Source organism: Caretta caretta, chromosome 1, assembly GCF_965140235.1.
Source record: "Caretta caretta isolate rCarCar2 chromosome 1, rCarCar1.hap1, whole genome shotgun sequence".
NCBI classification, from domain to species: domain Eukaryota; kingdom Metazoa; phylum Chordata; order Testudines; family Cheloniidae; genus Caretta; species Caretta caretta.
The window spans coordinates 329,454,683-329,474,794 of record NC_134206.1 but is presented as its reverse complement, the minus strand read 5'-3'; the positions used below and the strand labels follow the sequence as shown (position 1 = coordinate 329,474,794).

General features: G+C 40.4%; 1 protein-coding gene across 2 annotated transcripts in view; it reads right to left on the bottom strand.

The window, feature by feature from the left end:
• Window positions 1–20,112, bottom strand: part of RELN (reelin) — a 468,214-nt gene that overhangs the window by 74,583 nt on the left and 373,519 nt on the right. For both annotated transcript variants that reach the window (XM_048836399.2, XM_048836401.2), the window contains exons 28-36: window positions 19,777–20,012; window positions 15,652–15,809; window positions 14,538–14,745; window positions 10,343–10,419; window positions 6,678–6,836; window positions 5,387–5,575; window positions 4,881–5,154; window positions 3,857–3,997; window positions 3,580–3,757 (exon numbers count right to left, since the gene is read on the bottom strand). In XM_048836399.2, the coding sequence (XP_048692356.2) occupies window positions 3,580–3,757; window positions 3,857–3,997; window positions 4,881–5,154; window positions 5,387–5,575; window positions 6,678–6,836; window positions 10,343–10,419; window positions 14,538–14,745; window positions 15,652–15,809; window positions 19,777–20,012 (1,620 nt within the window). The remainder of the gene's footprint in view (window positions 1–3,579; window positions 3,758–3,856; window positions 3,998–4,880; window positions 5,155–5,386; window positions 5,576–6,677; window positions 6,837–10,342; window positions 10,420–14,537; window positions 14,746–15,651; window positions 15,810–19,776; window positions 20,013–20,112) is intronic.

Below are 20,112 nucleotides of genomic sequence, written 5' to 3'. Positions count from 1 at the left end.
AGACGTCAGCTACAAACATTGTTGTTAGGGAGAATTTCTTTAAAGTGGAGCCAAAGTCAGGGTGATCTATGTCTTTAAGGGCTTTGAGATCTTCCAGCCAGGAAGGAGATGCTCTTTCAAAGCACGTAGCTGCCAGGGATGTTCAAAGGGTGACAGAAGAGGTTTTAAAGCCCTTTTTTGAGAGTGGCCTTTGTCCTTCTATCTGTGGGTTCCTTAGGATCGATCTCCCCCTTTTAAGGAATAAACATATTCCTGGGGAGGGAAGCTACAGCATGTCACCTTTGGTATCTCAGCAATAGAGTCCTTTGGTTCTTGAATGTTATAGAGCCCGAGGTTGCTCTTGTTAACACGCTTGCCCTTATCAGGCTTATTCCATTAATCCCTCATCACTCCCTTGAAGGAGAAGTGAAGGGCTATTGCATCCTCAGGGGAGGATTTTGAGAGGAGAAATTTACTCTGCGGTTTACCCTCAAGAGTAGGCTCAGGTTTCACAGCCAGACAGCTCACCTTCCTCAGTGGGGGAGGGGAAGGAGGAGGAGAAAGAGGAGGCAGAAGATTCTTATCTTCTGGGGGTTTTTGTTCATTTTCTTTCCCTTTTTTAGCTTTTTTAGTTTTTTTTAACCTTTTTAGTGTGCTTTGGGAGTGTAGGAGCTCTGCTGTGCCTTTGGTGATACCTTTTGTGGCTTGCCTTCCTTAAGACCTAGAGCCCTCTTGAGAGGTCTGCCTCATTTCCCCTGGGACAGGGAGGGGGAACTCATTGTCAGAGTCCTCCTTGCTGGAAAGCTGATTACAAACCCTGCTTCTTTCCCCAGGGCACTCAGGACCCATTTTAAGACTTGCGGGGGGGGGGGGGGGGATTTCTGGCTCTGCAAGCCTCCCCTCTTTGTTCTGCAGGGGTCCCCTGGGACTTATCCCGTGAGTCAAGGGTCCTCCTTGCTTTTGGAGCCTCTCCCTGCTCTGCACTGGGGTTCCCAGTCCATTTTTCCCATTTGGAGTCGCAGCTGCCTCTGTGGGTAGGGGACCCTGCTTGCCTGTCCAACTCAGGATCTAACAGAGTTAGGGACAAAAGGCTGTGTGAAGCCTGAGCACAGCTCACCGTCTGCTGAGTCTGGCAAGGCTGCCTCATGTAGAGCACCACTTGGATTTGACCTGGTGCTTTCTTGGCTGCTCTGCCATGTCTGGAAGGGGCAGAGGAGCTAGCAGAGAGATGCTGCAGGGGAGGCTCAGGGAGGGTTAAACCCCCAAAAGGTTAACAGACCCAGGGAGGAGAGGGAATGTCAAGGCGGAAGAGTGCTGCCCCCCACTGCCCAAAAAACTATGCAGAAAAGTTAAAATAGGAGGAGGAAGAGCGAAAGCAAAAGGACCATCACTGCCTGCTGCTGCAGAGGTACAGAGTCTGTCACCAAGCAGCAACAGAGGGAGTGTGGCCAGGCCATGGAGCACCAAAACTCTTCCTCTGTGAGCTGCAGAGAGAGGAGAGCAGCCCAGATGTCCAGAACTGTGGGTGACAGATGGCTGCAGAAATCAAAAAGCAAGCAATTGAATTTTTAATCACATTGTCCAGTTTTGCTAAAGGATGCTTGTACTGCTGATAGGGCGTACAATACAATCAGATTGTTACATCCTTGAAGCCATAGGACACATGTCTGGAAAGAACCTCTTTGGTCATCGAATCCAGTCTCCTATTGCAGGCAAACCCATCATATAATCAGATTCATAAATTTATTAAGCTCTATTTTAGGTTACTTGCCCTCACTACTCCTACTGGAACGCTGTTCCAGAACCTCATTCCTCTGGTGGTTCTTCTAATTTTCAGCCTAAATTTATTCATGGCCATTTTACAACCATTTGTTCTTCTGCCAAAATTGTACTTTAGTTTAAATAGCTCTTCTCCACCTAAAGACCCTAATACCTCCGTGATGTATTTATAGAGAGGAGTCATATCCATGCTCAGCAATGATTTGAAAGCTTAAACAATCCAAGCTCTTTTACCTCCACTCATAATATAGGCTCTCCATTCCCCTGATCATCCTGGTAGCCTTTCTCTGCATCTGTTCTAATTTGAATCCATATTCTTTTTTAGGTCTTTCTGTTCAACTTCTATAATACTCAGCTCTGACTATTTGCTGGACTTTGTGGGAATACTGGCATATTAACAACAACATTGTCACCACCATTAAGCTTTTATTTAGATCCCAAAGTGCTTTACAAAGGAGGTAAATATTGTTACATAATCCTTTTAAAACGGGACTAGATCAAAGCACATTAATGTACTGTTAATGTATGTCAGGAGGATCCACCTGGACAGTTAGTCCGCGGCAGGTTATTTTGAGGTAGATTCACACCCCTGCTTGCTGTGAACTAATTGTTCATGTGGACAAGCCCTAAGTGGATGGCCCTGTGTGTGGATCTGGGGGCAGAACCACTGCTAATTCGGCAGGGATTTGGCAAACCCAGCCTCTGCATGGGGTTCCTTACAGAGTTTTCCTCTCTTCCAGGGCTTCCTTCCTCAGGTATTTCTTCAAGAAGGATCAATCCAGGTTTAGGACAGTTAATATTCTGAGTGTGATTTTGATTATCTGAAGTTGCTTAACTGGAATGGAATAGGTTTCAGAGTAGCAGCCATTTTAGTCTGTATCCGCAAAAAGAAAAGGAGTACTTGTGGCACGTTAGAGACTAACAAATTTATTTGAGCATAAGCTTTCGAAAGCTTATGCTCAAATAAATTTGTTAGTCTCTAACGTGCCACAAGTACTCCTTTTCTTTTTGCGGAATGGAATAGAAGTTGTGCAAATAATATTTTTAAAGATTTCATTGATTACAGCTAAATTAATATTTACACTTTATTTTTGAGAAGCACTGAACTAATGGTGTGACAACATAGCTGTGGATTTGCACTCTAACTGAAAATGGCTTGCATGTTAGCTCAAAACTAGAGTGCTTGTGTGAACAAAGACATATCTTAAGGTTATAAAGGAAGTGCAAGGTTTGGAAAGTAAGCTCTATTTTGTCTTACATATTTGATTTTTTACTCTATCTATCTATCTATCTATCTAATCTATCTATCTTCATAAAAATGAAATTTAAGAATATACATTAAACACATAATTAAATATGAAATAATGCTAAACAATCTACATCATACAAAATTTGCAAAAATAAACATGTAGGCTGAGATTTATAAAATTAGCAATGGGATTTACAAAACTAGTAGGGGATTTAGACACAAGTCCCATTAATTTTTCCAAGCCAATTATGGGAGCTGTGTGCCCAAACCCCATAACTGGCTTGGAAAAATCTCAATCGTGGAGTTTTATTTTGATCTTTCAGCTTTGTTAGAAATGACAGCAGAAGCTAAAGCAATAATTGGAAAAATAATATGTTAAATGTTCAAAAAAGGAACTGTGCTGAACATAGTGACTATACCTCAGGCCAGAAAATAGTATCAAAGGTGAAAAATAACCTCTTGTCTAAAATTATTAAAATAATCATTTGCAGGAAACAAAGAAAGGAAATATACTTGCTATTATTAAGCGTATTGATATTTTATTAAATATTTGAATTTAAATAATATCTAACCTCTTTAAAAATGATAGTGGTTCCAGATTTGATTGTGTCACTGTTCAGGTTTCCCCTCTCAGCACCGTAGACTTCAGGCCAAAGATCAGGATGCAAGTTACCATTGAAGTCATCTTTCAGAACAGAAGGCAGAGGAGCAACAGGGACACAGTACGGACCTCCAAAGCCTCTGTCACACCTGACAACATAATGGTGGAAAAAGGGATTATCTATCTCTGGTAATAAAAATACAACATTACTTTGAAAACAGCACATAATGTCAGGTTTGTCTACTTACACACAGTGACCTGAGTCACAGATTCCATGGCCAGAGCACATCCAGGGACATCCTGTAGCCAAGACTACATTATCAATAGCCCAAGAATCTGCTCCAGGAGCGTAATCATATTGAATCCATCTGAAACGTGTTCTGGGAGTGCTAGCAAAACAGAACAAACATAACTCAGTTTGAAAAACAACATTCTTGTCTGCATTTGGGAAAGAAAGTAGAAATATCTTAAATGTATTCCAGCTGAAACTGAACCCTATCCTGAAGTCTTTCTCAGGCAAAATTCTAACTGACTCTAACAGGACTATAGCCTAAGTGAAAACTGATTGAGGATTTTAGGATTATTGTGTCTATTTCTCTTCAATATCTAACTCTCTGAGTCTTCACTTTTCAATACTGTACACATAGGACTTTGCAATGGGACATGTATGATGCTGAATTCATTGCTTAGATTTATGGTTCAGATGTGTGCACTGTTTAACACAATGAAGTTGATCAAGAAGCATTAAATACATTAGTATTCAATAGCTTGTTGCACACACAAATAACTTTTCAATGCAGCTAGCAGTTTATCTGTTGAAGGCCAATTTAGTCAGGGTGTATGTGGTACACTCCCAATAATTCATGAGGAGGCATCAATACCAAGAGAGGGAAAATCTGTGCACATGGCAAAATGCCTTTATTTTAAGGTGTTTTTCTTCTGAAATGTGTGAGTGCATTAATTTCTGACACTTCATTTGGTGCATCTTTGAAACCCCATAGTAGATTTACAGCCCTTGTTATGGTTAGGTCATAGGCAAGGCTCAAGAATTCACTCAGCTAAATTTGATTCTCTCACAGACTCTTGCAGCCCATATTACATCTGCTGAAATATTTTTAAGTGCAGTTTATAGGGATGATGTATTTATTTTCTGGCACATTTCATATTTAATTATTAAGAAGTATTCAGAAAATTCCCAAGCTGAGGCATATTTGTTCAGATTAGTTCAGAAAAGCTTGTATTTTGATATATAGCCAACACAACAATTCTCACATGGTTGCAAGTGGAAGGTAGACAGTAATTCGCTTCCAGTTCTGGAATCTTTCTGATCTGTAAATTGAACTCTCAGTATAATGCTGACAACCTATGCTTGGAGGAACACACTCTTCAGTCACCAGGTGCCAGTCTCTCCCATTGTTTAAGGAATACTGCAAGTGAATGCCATGGGAATCGCTGAATGGCTTACTGCAACCCATGCTCAGCTCAAACTGCAGGAAAGTGGAGGCTGACACATGGAAATCCCAAGTCTCAGCATAACGAGGTTTTCCTAAGAAAAGAGAACAAAAATATTTTCCTATTATGTAATGTTTTAGTATTATGTAATGTTTGCTTTTTCCTTGGGCTCAGCATTTTCAACTGTATAGCCTGAAAGCATTTCTCCTTTAATCAATAAACTATTATACAGATATCCCCCATTTTTTAAATGGATCCTATAAAGACCTAAGCTACCTGTAGCCTAAAAAATAGGCCCATTCAGACCTTTCTTTGGTGATACATACCAGTATCTTCACTGAACATCAGAGCTGTATCCATAGAGAGACAGTCAATATCTACTTGACCCCCTTGGATCCGGTACCAACTTGCTTGTAAATCCACAGATCCATCAAATTTATCTTGAAAGCCAGTCTGAGAGCTGTCATTCATTCCTATAAGGACATCATCCAAGGCCCACTGTGCTGAAAGTTTCCCTACAAACGGAAAGACAGGAAGTTTAGTGGAGCCCCAGTAAGATATTTAATCGTGTCTGTACTATGCATGCAGACTAGTTAAATTGTTTCACAATTCCAATACCACCTTCTTGTGACAATAGAGTTCAATCAATTAAAATCTTCTTGCTAACCATACCTGACTAGTTACTCAAGGCATAATCCACCACCTGTTGGTGGCTCTATTTCTGAGGAACACAGACATTTCCCCACCTTTATTTTTCAAGCTGGAATACTAGTGCCATCATGATATTTTCCTATTTTTAAATGAAGTACTCCCTGAGCCTCTGTTATGCAGATTGGGTTTCTCAACCTGCCCTTTCTATTGCTAAATGGGAAGGGGGTCCTGACTAGATAAGATGGGGGTCCTGGTCTGGAAAAGGGAGTTGTGGTAAAGAAAAGGTTGAAAACCACTGGTGCGTCTGCGATCTTCACGGCATTTTTCCTCACCTTCTCCCTACCTCATCTCTGTTCTCGTCTTCTTGCCTGAGTCAGCCCAACAATCCCATCAATCCATTTCCCTCTGCACTTGCATACTGGATGTCCTCCTACTGTACCCCCCCTTTAATGCTATCGACTGAGAAGCAGGAGGAGAGGGAGGGAAAAATGACAACTAGCTTCAGCTTATAAATTGTAGGCAAAACATACATCAAGATGATAAAGAGCACATCTAAGTAACCATATAAGCTTACTTGGGCTGCCTTCCTTTTCTCATTCCCTCATGTCTGTTATCAATCATAAAGTTTGGTTTAAACTTAGAGTGTGAACAGTTTGGTGCAGGAACTGTGTAGTTATTTTCTCTGTAAAGCACCATGCACATTTAGGGTGCTATATAGACAATAACAATAATAACAAAAACAACAATAATATTATGACTGAGAAAAGCCTTGTTTAGCAGTAAGCTATGAATAGGCCAAGAGCCAAAACTGTCCTGTGATAGTTGTGTAGGCATAATACATTTTTAGTTTTGTTTTTCCTAAAATAAAATGTCCATAGCCCTTAACCTTATTTCCAAGCACTGGAAGGCTGGATGTTTGTTTTATTGGAAAGCTGCTTATTAAATTTTTAGTAAAGCATTGCTTACCATGTTGGGGTTGCCACCATCGGAAAGCAGTTGCAGACGTTTTAGCTTCACGGGGTAGATCTATTGAAACAATCTGTGGTTCTAAGTAAGACATGTAATCCAGCTCTCGCAGCAAATGCCAGGTTATTCCGTTGTTATTTGTGTATTGAACTACAAGCCCTGTATTAAAAATGAACAAAATCATGTATTTAAATGACACAGAAAAACTAAGGCCAATCCTTCAGTCCTTATTCAGCCAAATCCTAATATCAGTTTAATGTACGCTACACGATATGGGCAAATGGTTTGTTTTTTTCATGTAGCACATACTTTTTTGTGAAGAGAGCCCTTTGTTGGCAGGATGTTATTACTGTTGTCAGGATTACTGGTTGTCATATGTTGCTTGGATTAGCAGTAAGCTGACAGGGCCAGATTCTCCCTTTGGTTATACAGGTGCAGCCCCATTGAAGCTAGAGAGATTGCACCACTGAAACTGTGGGAAGAATTTGACTCACCATCTTTTAATACATTTAATATCTATTTCATATAATGAATCCTTGTGGCTTGTTCGGCTCACTAAGAGGCTGTGTTTTTGCAGGCTGTGAACCCAGCCCTTTCTGAAGATGGCTCCTGACTGTGATTTCACCTTACTATATATACTACATCCTTAAAAGTTACATTATCTCCATTATCTTAGATTTAGTATGGTAGATATTGGAACACAGTAGAGCTGTGGGGGACAGAAGTCATTCATTGGCACTACCCATCATGTAGGAGAATGAAAGAAACATCACTAAGATACTCTGGGTTTGATTCTCCTCTCAAAGCAGTTTTGCACCCCTGCAACTCCATCAAGGTCAATGGATTTACTTTTGACTTACACCGTTGTAAGTGCAAGGAGAATCAAACCCTGTGAGTGTAATATATGAAAAGAGACTCTGGCCTTGATTCTGATCTCATTTGTACTGGTATAAATCAGGAAATCCACTGACGTCAATGGTATCAAACTGCAGTGAGAGGAGAAAGAGGCTCTCCTGTGTAGAAGGTAATGAACTTCCTTGTCTTGCTTCTTCTTTCACTTACCCTCAATTTAAACTGGGGAAATTCCATTTAATCCAATGGATTTACTCTTGATTTAGACCAGTGTACATAAAGGGAGAATCAGGCCCTCCCTCCATATTCCTATTTTATTTTAATTTTCTCACCCTCTTTAACTGCTTAGCTGAATACATTTTACAGTGTAAATGAGATCCGACTCAAGCCCCAGTGTTAACAAACAATTTTAGCTTGACTTTCAACTGAGGTCACAGTTTTTTTAGAATATTTATATGATAATAATGTAACTTTCTTATCATTAGATCACAGAGTGATTCACAATCTCTAATGCATTTATCTTAAGGCTGCGATTCTCTCACTGAGGTAGCAGAAGTCACGGATTCCATGACTTTCCGTGACCTCCGTAACTTCCACAGCAGATGGTGCAGCTGACTCCAGGGCCAGCTGCTTGGGTGCCCCATGGCTAGCCACATTGGCCACTGCTGGAGCAACCCTGGGCCAGCTGCTCAGGCGGTCTCGGTGCCAGCTGCACCAGCCCCTGCTTGGGAGGCCCCAGGCAGCTGGTTCCACGGACTGCTCGAGCAGCGGTCCTGGGGGCAGTGCCGAGGAACACCCGAGCAAGGGTCTCGGGGGCCGCCCCAGAGCCAGCCACACCAGCCATTGCTGGACCGGCCCTGGGGCCAACTGCTTGGGCAGTCCACACTGGCTGCTGCTTGGGCAGCCCTGGGGAGCGCATGAGCAGCAGCCTTGGGGGCTGCCCCAGGGTCAACCTCACTGTGCAGCCCTGTGCAGCTGGCTCTGGGGATTGCCTGAGCAGTGGCCGGTGTGGCTGGGTCCAGGGAGCGCCCAATTAGCAAGTCCTGGGGGTGCCCTGGGGACTGCCCGAGCAGCACCAGTCCTGGGCTGGCTACAGCAGTGGCTTCAGGGGCGCCCGGAGGCTGTCTGAAGAGAGGTTCCCAGGGAGCAGCGGCTGGAGGCAGTCAACCCCTGGAGCAGAGGCCCCCTGGAGCAGTGGGGCCCCAGAAGTAGAGATTTAGTTAGGGGTATTTTTGGTAAAAGTCATGGACAGGTCACAGGCCATGAATTTTTATTTATTGCCCGTGACCTGTCCATGACTTTTACCAAAAATACCTGTTACTAAATCTTAGCCTGAATTTATCTTTACAACATCCCTGTGAGGTAGCATTATGAGCCCATTTTAATGATAGGGAATTGAGGCACAGAGAAGTTAAGTGACTTGCCCAAGGTCACAGTGGAAGTCCATGGAACTGAGACTTGAACGTGGGTCTCCCACAGCCTAACCCAGTGCCCTGACCACTGGACCATCCTTCTTCATCTCTTTCATTATTGGTTTTCTGCCTAAATGAAAATTGTATATTTCTGATTTTAAAACCAACTATGAAAATTAAGACGTCACCTTGACTATGCCAGAATCTTTATTTTTTTTGGTTTAAGAACTTTGTTCAAGGATTCAGAGAGATTTACATTTAAACTGCCAGTATTATACTAAGCCTGAGAACTGTCTGTGGGATGCAAATCACATGGGGAGTAAGATCTTCTGTACATTAAGTTTTTTGAATGCTGCAGAAACAATGTTATTTGTTTCTGTACCTGTCCTGTCAGGCAGTGTCCCCGCGGTGCTGATTTGAATTGAGGTTAGCCCTTGTACTGAGCATAGAACCACACAGAGGTTTCCTACAGTACATATTACTTGAGCCCATACACAATTATACTTGGAATCAGTACGTAGTCATATGCATAGCCTAGACATAATTTTCAAACTGCTGTAACTGACAAATCATGTAGTGGTCCTGTTGTTACACTCTGGGAGGAAAATTAGAAAGCATTCAGAAATACACAAACAATTAATTTTGATTCACTTTCAATGTTATTTTTTAAACAGCATGCCCATAACACAGCAGTCATTACTCCCCCTGCTTCATACCCAGTTCAATTGGCAGAACAGGGCCATAATAATGCAGGACAAGCTAGCTTTAAAAAACACCTCTGATTACCACTGTATCTTACATTTCCATGGGAAGCTGAGTTCATTTGTATGTAATGCCAATAAAATAATTACATAATGTTCCCAGCTTCCCTTACACAATAAAAATTATACTATATAGGGCCAGATTTAGCTGGCATAAATTGTCACACATCTAGTATCTCCCATGGAACTACATCAGTTTACATCAGCTGAGGATCTGCCCCCTGAGTAACTCCCTCATTCTTACAAAGCTCAAATTTCGGACCCTTCCTCCCCCCCCCGAAAAAACAACCTAGGGACATGAGAAAAATAAGCAGATGGGAAAGATTAATTTCTTTGGCCTAAATAATATTTTCTTCAGATTCAGTTTCATAATTCTGCATTCATGAGGCGAATAACATATAATAAATAAGGTTAACATCAGGTTTGTGTGGCTTGGAGGTAAATAGGAGTTCAAAATGTGGAACAATAATTAGGAGTAGATTGCTTGTCTTCTATTTAAAAATGACTTCTGTACCCTTCATAAAAGGGGGACAGTTAGTTGATTTGTATTAACTATGTAATGATCTTATTAATTTTGTAAAATAGGTCCAATGAACAAAAACACGGCTAAAAGCTGGTTTCAAATGAAAAGGGACATTACCTTCATTCCTGGCTCTTGGTTTGTTGCAGAGAGTACCAGCTGTTTTGCTTCCAATTTGTAAATAAAACTGAATTAGTCTGTTAAAAAAATAAAAAAGTGTTCTTACAAGAGAAATATAATACTGTTAGTTTTTTTGTTGAAATGTCAAAGCACAAATGCAGTATAAACAACTCTATTTTCCCTAACTCATGAGGATTTTTTATTTAGGTCACTATTCAGCGCTTCTTAATTTAGGTAAAGTTTCCACCAAAATCAACAACCTATTAGGTCCATAGAAGTTTTTCCCAAGTAAGGAGTAGTATGGGGTCTGTAGAGGACACAATGTTTGTGTGGACAGCTGATACTATGCTGAACAAATGCATTGTTCATACAATGAAATATATCTATTCACTAACATTAAAAAAAACTTTGGTAGAATTAAAAAAATAATTTTGAAGAAGTTTAATGTGGTTTCATTAGTGTGGCAATAAAACCACCTGGATTTCTATCCTTGTGAAACTACTGTCTAACAGCATAATACTGGGCTTTCTTGAAGGATGGGTTTATACTACTGCATTTGTGGCGATTTTACAGCTCTTGTGGGAATGATATGGGAGAAAGACAAGGACACATTTATTATTATTTTTGAAATTTTAGCAATAAAGTTAAAATCCTAGTAAAGTGTTTATGCGCAGATTGGAACATAGGAATTGCCATACTAGTTCAGAGCCAAGGTCCATCTACTCCAGTATCCTTTCCCTGATGGTAACTAGTCCCTGAGGCTTCGGATGAATGTGTAAGAATCTGGTGACAGTTGTGGGAAAATCTGCTCCACACATTAGCTCTGATCTTGATCTCTAATAGTTAGAGATTGGCTTAAACCCTGAAGTATGAAGTTAACATCCCTTCTAAAGTTTTTGTTATTATTTATGATAACTCTGGATATTCCTGATATCCATATAAATGTCCAGTCCCTTTTTGAATCTTAAGCGTTTGGCCTCAATGACTTCCTGTGGCAATATGTTCTGCAGGTTAATTATATGTTTTGTGAAAAAATATTTCCTTTGATCAATTTTGAATTTCCCATCTTGTCATTTAATTGAATATTATGAGGCAGGGAAAACAGAAGTTCCCAATCTACTTTCCCTAGACCATACATTATTTTAAATACTTTTATCATGTCTCACTTTAATTGTCTCCTTTCTAAAGTAAACAATCCCAATCTTTTCAATCTCTCTTCCTATTAGAGTTTTTCCATGCCCTTGATCATTCTCATCACTCTTCTTTGCACCCCCTCTAATTCTGCAATATTCTTTCTGAGATGAGGTGACCAGTTCTGCACACAGTATTCCAGGTGAAGCCACACCACTGAGGTATAAGATGGCATTATAATATTTTCAGTATTATTCTCCATTCCATTTCTTATTCACCCTACCATTTTGTTAGCATTTCTGACTGCAATTACATATTGAGCAGAGGTTTTCACTGAGCTGTCTACACTGATGTCCAGGTCCCTTTCTTGAGTTTATACAGTTGATTTGATCCCTGTATGGTCAAAGAGCAGTTTAACTTTTTCCCTCCAAAGTGCTTTGTTTTACAGTTATCAGTATTAGATTCCATTTGGTGTCATGTTTCCCATTTGCATAGCTTGTTTAGGTCTCTGAAGTTCTTCACAGACCTCTCTGGCCATGACCAATCTAAATAACTTTGCGTCATCTGCAAATGTTGTTACCTCACTACTCATTCTTCCCCTGCTCCCTTTTCCAGACCATTAATAAATATATTAAGCAACAATGGGACATAGTAAAAAACCATGAGGTTCCCTACTGCTAACCTTTTGCCATGATGAAAATGGACTTTTTAATCCTATTATTTGCTTTCTGCCTCCTAGCCAGTTTTGATCCTTGACAATACTTTGCCTCTCCCCCCATGACTACTTAGCTTGTGCGGGAGCTTATGAAAGGCCTTTTGAAAAGCACTCACATAACTTATTTAAACATTTTACTTTGTTATCTTAAATATACTTATTTTAGTTGGTGAATTTGTGGCTTATGAAAGTGAAAGACCAAGGGCTTGATCCTCCACTCCACTCATGCTGGTTTCAAACCAGTGTAACTCCATTCCCTTCATGGGAGGTACACCCGATTTGCACAGCTATCAGTGAACTCAGAATCAAGGAGTAGGACTATAGCCAAGCATAGTGCAGTGCAGGTGCTGCACAAATTTCACTTGTACAATTGTGCATGAATATCACCATAATCCTAGACCCCTGTTTCTTGGCTTCTCTAAATCACAGTATGTACTCATGGTCATTTGTCTCAAACTGTATGTTGTGTTTGTTATGTACTGTATGTCTACAGGAACTAGGATGAGATTAGCAAGGTCATGTCCATCTGAGTCTTATTCTGGATCTAATCCCATATCCCCAGAAGTGAACCAGTGTAGACCCTCTGCCCCATGCCTTGGTTCTGAAAGCCACAACCAGGCCTGTATATGTCTGTAGTTAAACACTAGCTGGTGACAGATTTGAAAAAAATTACAGTTCTATTTTTTTATGACTAGTAATTTCTCATGAAGACAGACTAGGAAGATGAAAATGTTGTGCAGGAGAACTAGCCTGCCCAACCAACCTTTAAGAGTTTGGCCCAAAACAAGTCTCTGAGACTATTCAACAGCCATTAACAATAGAGTCTGCAACACAGATGGGAGCCAAATCAACCAAAGAGCCAGATGTCACCACTTGGAAAAAAATATATTCCACAGTTTTTATCTAGCTTCTGCAGCTGCCAGGCAGGCCCCATGTGTGACTACATTTGCTGAGCTGATAGTGAAGGAAGCCACAGGGGAAAAAGATTAAGAGCAGGAGGCAGTGACTAATCAGTGATAAAATAGCATCCAGGTATCATATTGGCAGCCTAACGGATGTAAATACTGCCGCTGAGACAGTGTCCCTGCTATAGTGGGCCATGTTTTGAGAATAGGGCTCCTGACTAGTTTTACCAGTAGGTGTCACTACAAGCAATTAAAATTACTGGGGCAATTTTGAGATGCTTGCACAACAGCTTTCTCATACAAACCAGGAATGATAATAGTTTAAAAGGGTCAAGAAGGAGCTTCAACTCCAACTCTGTAAAGTTTGAAACATTAAAAAAAATTAAACAGTTTCAAACTCTGTAAAACCATAAAGCTACCCACGGGAACATCTGGAATTAAAAATGGCTTAGTACTAATGTGAAGAAACTCTCTTGGCTTTACAATAGGTTTTCTGTGTGGCAGGAGAAGTAATTATAAGCGCAATTTGCATGTAAGTTTTACTATGATATGTTTACTTCAGACATTATGCTCTATGTTATTAACTGCAAAAATCTGATATGACCCTTCAGGACACAGAACTAGGTGCTCTCCTCTGTCACATAGTTCACAGAGTAGCAAATGCACACAAATACCAGCCAGACATGACTGGAACATACACAAAAGGCAGCTGTTGTCACGCTGCATGCTGCCCCCCTCCAAGATGCCAGCAATCTCGCTGACGCCCCAGCATACACATTACAATATGTAGGGTCCTTCGGGGAGTGAATGGGCTGAAAAATAGTGGTGTTAGAGAATGCCCACTCTAGGTAGTATGATCCCATAGAAATCACCCATAAATAATGGGGCAAATTGTTGCATTACTTATTTCTGACCCTACAGAATTAACTCCCACTCCAGTATCTGCACCCTTTATAGATGGACGCAGTATACAGCAGCAGGCGGGCAGACAAGGGCTCCGTGGCCATGCTGTCAGGATGTAGAGGGTTCAGGACAGCATGTAAAGAAGGAGGCTTTCTGCACTTTTGAGGCATAGATTCTTTATGTATTCTCTGGTTTTGTACAATTTCAAGGCCATGCCTCCTGCCTGTTCCATCTAGAACCTGCTGCTAAGCCATCCTTCCAGAGCAGTGAATGGATCCCATTTTCTAGGCTGCCATTCCCTTAACTTTTCCCCTTCTGTGTTTTTGTCAAGTAAGGGAAGGATGTTGCCAAGAGTTTTCAAAAAGAGTAATTTCTGCTGGAGCATGCTGCATTTTTCCTCTCTAAGATGCTCCTTAATAATGTACTCGTTGCAGTAAAAACAAGAAAGGTTTATACTGTCTCTCGCTTTATTGCTGGAACTATCCAGGGGACACCATATTAATATACATACATTTTCTGAGAAGCAGTATTTACTATTGACCTGATATTTGTGGTGTCCAGAGGGACAGTTCTTGCTTCCCTTTTGCCGGGCCCATCGAAGTAAAGAGATTTCCCATCACTGAGTGTTCCACAGCCTGTTCCAACCTGACCTCCAGTTATCTTGTACCAGAGAGGGCTCAGCTTCCTCTCAAACCTGTCGAACATCTCACTGTGATTAGGTACATTAGACACACAGGTTCCATGTGCGGCTTCAGAAGAAAAAAACATACAGGAGATGCTCTGTTGAAACAGTGCTGAACAGCAAAGGTCAGATGCAGTAAACTGGCAAACGGTATTATTACTTCCACATATTAGACTCTTATGAGACAGCTTCCTGATGAAACGATTGCACCTCCATTTAATCCTCTTTACAAACACCCTTTCCAGTCAGAATAAGCCTCCCTCCCCTAACCTCCCTTCTCAGAGTAGCAGGATGTTTAACTTATCTGGTGAATGTTGCAACATTTTACGCTGCTCAAACACAGTTTTTGCAAACAGAAAAGGTGTTATCCTACTGCTTCTGTTTAAGTGTAAAACATGTTAGTTTATTGCTTTGCTGTTGTAGAGGTTCAGAAAAGTTGTATATGCAACTGGTTGTGTCAATCTCAGGTATTTTTTCTTTATAAAAACACTTGAAACCACAAGTGAACAGAATTTTCCACAGAAGGTCTGTTATTGCATATGTTCATTCCTTGTCACATACCATCTCAAGGCCAGGGGACTGAAAACAGAAGGAATTCTTCTGAAGATTGGCCAAAAAAATTCAAAGCAGACTTTTTAGTTTATAATATTTTCTCCAGTGTTCTCTTTTCTCTCTCTCTCTCTCTCTCTCTCCCCATTTATATGGATGGCAACATTCAAAGGTCGTAATGGTCAGAAAACATCACTAGTGTATGTGCTCTGGTAATGTTCCATTTTGGCAGTGTTGGATTTACTAGCTCATGAAATGTGCTTTTACAGAATAAAAAAAAAAAAGATTTTCACTCCAGACTTGTGAAATTTATGACATCATGTTTTCTCTCTATAGCAGAGAAAAATAATGAGATGATACGTTTTAAACATTAGTTCATCACAAACATGCTTACAGCAGTCACATATAAATAATGTAGCCTTACCTGTATAGCCCAAGTCACAGAAACAGACTCCAGAGACACAGTCCCCATGACCACTGCAGTAATTGGGACAAGGCTCTGAGATGTAAACCCCATCTAAGCCAAAAGGGGGCATATTCTTGTGAGAACTGCTCTCCTGGATCCAGCGGAATCTAGTCTTACTGTGAAGAAATGATAAGCAAAGGCACAGCATTACTGCTGATTGATTTAATATCCCTTTTATATTTCATCTACTATTTCATGCGGAAAATTAAAAGAAGCTTTGCTAGAATAGCCTTTATAAATGAGATACAAATGTGTGCTTGGAAAACACTGACCATTTTCTTTACATCCTTATATTTTTGTGAAATTTCCTTATGGATTTTCCTTCCAGACAGTTTCTTCTATGTATTGTGACCTCCTTTATTTCTCTGGCAGCACAGTGCCCAATGTGGTGCGCTGTGCCTGATGTGGCTTATCAGTCAGCAGGAGTGAACTGAATAGATGCTGTCTTTGTGATTTATCTCCTTTTAGCTCTGCAAATAGCTTTAGTCACGGAGTCACTGCTGAGCAGGTAGTTAAGTTTTGAAATTCCTGAAACCCATTTGTTACAGTACTTAATAAAAGAATCTAGTATTGACAACGATGCAGAATGTAACTGATGGTATAGTGTATTTATGTACAAAAAGCTTAAAATAATGAAGGTTCAGACATTACAAGAATTAGCTAATAATTGTAGGTAAAGTATCTTACAGTACTTTTCAGAGTAGCAGCCATGTTAGTCTGTATTCGCAAAAAGAAAAGGAGTACTTGTGGCACCTTAGAGACTAACCAATTTATTTGAGCATAAGCTTTCGTGAGCTACAGCTCACTTCATCGGATGCATTCAGTGGAAAATACAGTGGGGAGATTTATATACATAGAAAACATGAAACAATGGGTGTTACCATACACACTGTAACGAGAGTGATCACTTAAGGTGAGCTATTACCAGCAGGAGATTGGGAGAGGGGGGGAACCTTTTGTAGTGATAATCAAGGTGGGCCATTTTCAGTAGTTGAATAGAACGTCTGAGGAACGGGGGGGGGGGGGGGGGTGGGAGGAGGGCGGGGCGGGGGGAGCGGGAATAAACATGGAGAAATAGTTTTACTTTGTGTAATGACTCATCCACTCCCAGTCTCTATTCAAGCCTAAATTAATTGTATCCAATTTGCAAATTATTTCCAATTCAGCAGTCTCTCGTTGGAATCTGTTTCTGAAGTTTTTTTTGTTGAAGAATTGCAACTTTTAGGTCTGTAATTGAGTGACCAAAGAGATTGAAGTGTTCTCCAACTGGTTTATGAATGTTATAATTCTTGACGTCTGATTTGTGTCCATTTATTCTTTTACGTAGAGACTGTCCAGTTTGACCAATGTACATGGCAGAGGGGCATTGCTGGCACATGATGGCATATATCACATTGGTAGATGTGCAGGTGAACAAGCCTCTGATAGTGTGGCTGATGTGATTAGGCCCTATGATGGTGTCCCCTGAATAGATATGTGGACACAGTTGGCAACGGGCTTTGTTGCAAGGACAGGTTCTTGGGTTAGTGGTTCTGTTGTGTAGTGTGTGGTTGCTGGTGAGTATTTGCTTCAGGTTGGGGGGCTGTCTGTAAGCAAGAAACAGAACAGTAAGTGTCTTAGTCCTGGATCATATTATGGCCAAAAAACTATTCTTTAGAAACAGTGGGCCAGATCCTCAACCAGTGTAAATTGGCACACTTCCATTAACTTCAGTGGACCTATACTAATTTACACCAGCCCAGGGTCTGGCCCATTACTCAAGAAATTCGTCAATGAAAAAGGTGTCTATATAGAAAAAGAAATCTTCTTTTAATGCTTATAATAATGATCAATTTGTAGGAGGATGACATCTGGGAATTTGCCTTGTCAGTGGTTTTACAGTTGCTAGTTAAAGGATCAGGAAGGTTTCCAGATTGATTTGTCTCCTGTCTGATGCTGGCCCCAGCTAGTTCTAACATCCAAAATGTGCTCATGATGTGAACCATTCCAAGTTCCTGACTCACCTATAGGACTGGAAGCTGGCTTGGAAAGGATAGGTAAGCTGTGAGTAATGTCCACAGGGATCAGAGGTTAACTGATTTACCCAAGGTCACACAGGAAGTCTTTGGCAGAGCTAGGAACTGAATCAAGATCTCTTGATTCCTACTTCAGTGCATTAGCAACATGACCATCCTTTTTACCCTTTCTAATGTATCTATTGTTTTTTTCTACTATCCATGACCTTTTGAGGAACAACAGGCATATTTTAATTTAATTGTCAGCTCTCCATCACATTCCACCAACTAACCACACAGCATATTCCAGAAATAACCCCAGAAGGAACTCCCAATTGGTACATAACCAATGCAATGTTGACACGTTAGGAGCCACATAATACTGTCCCATCTGTAATGTTAATCTGCTGAATTTATGATACTGGTGGTAACTTTTTCTTTCAGTTGTGCTGTTTTTTCCCCTGATCATGCTACTGAACATAATGCCAAACAGATTGCTGCTATTGATTCTGTACTGCTTGTTTTGAGTAAATCAAAACAGCTAGTGTCAGATTTGTGTGACTTGGCATCTGCTTTTATTGGCTAATTACTGAAAAAACTTGTTACGGTACACTGATAATTCGACTCCTCACAGTAAAGACACAGACTCCCTCTGCTACACAACATGCCATGTACGGTAAATCTTTGCAGTGGGAGAAGCATAAGGAGTGACTGACAGTCTGACAGGGCAGAAAACTGCAGATAGCAATAGCATGGCTGCACTGAGAGAGAGTTAGACAAGAGAGCAAGCGATCTCAGTTGGTGGGTGGTATATGGACAGACAGGTGTATAATTGCATGGTAGGTTTGGAGAGAAGCAGGAGAGATATTTCTGTGTGGAAAAATAGGGGTATGCCAGACTTCAGAGTTTTTATTTGAGGATGTGAAAAGGCTGGAAATGGAAATGAGAAAATTCAAATAAGGTCAAGTAGGATTCAGACAAGGCTCTCACTTTTTGGGCTTGTTAGAATCTTTCTAAACCTTTGAGGTTTTCTCATTTATATAGATCACTCATCAAGTTTATATGTGGGTAGTGTGACTGATGGGAGCTACTGAAAAATCTAAGAGAGCTGATTTTCACCTGCATTTGCAATGGACTATAACTTAGACTTAAAGCCATCTGATAAAGTTACCTCTTTTGTTTTGGGGTTTTCTGGCTGTGAATACAATTTGACTGCTTGGCACTACTCCACAGAGGAGTCTTTATAATGCTCACTATTATCCGATGACATGGTGCATGACATAGCAGCTCAAATACCCTTCTGTTTTTTTCTTCATCCAGTAGCAACTGTTTGCAAAGCTAATCCTGTTGAGACACCTTATTTGATTCATGTGACCTATCACGCTCTTGCTGGTGTTTCTGACCTAATTGATAAGTGTTAAGAAAGGTAGCACTATGATGAAGAGATTTATGTCAAATTAAAATGTGTTTTTTATTATCGTTGCCTGTTGCCTTGTAATTTAATTTTATAGACTGTTCTGACACCTTTAAAATGAAAAGCTTTGCCCTGTTTTGTATGAGAAATTAATATATTCTTTCTGGATCACGTGGTTTGGTTTGGTAGTATGCTAAATCTTACTAGTATTGGCTCAAAGTACAGAAGTCAAATTCACATGTACAGTAGAACCTCAGAGTTACGAACACCAGAGTTACAATTGACCAATCAACCACACACCTCATTTGGAACAGGAAGTATGCAATCAGGCAGCAGAGACCAAAAAAAAAACAACAACCAAAAAAGCGAATACTGTACAGAACTGCGTTAAATGTAAACTACTAAAAGGAAAAGTTTTAAAAAAAGATTTGACAAGGTAAGAAAACTGTTTCTGTGCTCGTTTCATTTACCTTAAGATGGTTAAAAGCAGCATTTTTCTTCTGCATAGTAAAGTTTCAAAGCTGTATTAAGTCAATGTTGGGTTGAAAGAACAACCATAACATTTTGTTCACAGTTACGAACACTTCAGTTACGAACAACCTCCATTCCCGAGGTGTTCATAACTCTGAGGTTCTACTGCATAATATATTTCACAGAATTAAAGACCTACAGTACCTGGCTGCAAGAGATCTTGGAATGATAATAGTAATTCTTGTCCACTCCTCAAAGTCTCCTGTGTAATACATGGATGGCTCACTCAGCTCTCGGGAATTTCCTTCACATCCTTTGATTCCAGGAGATGCAGGATAACAGCCGTCTTTCACAAGTGACCAGAACAGGCCAGCATCATGGGAATATTGAAGGAGAACTGGAGCATAACTACTGTACTGATTAGTGCAACCGATGTTCAGCTGTAAGAAATATGATAAAAGCAGAGTAGAGTTGATGAGGTGTAGTGACCTGCAGTTTTGTTTTTGATTATCAACTGCACCTAATCTGTAATTTTAAAAT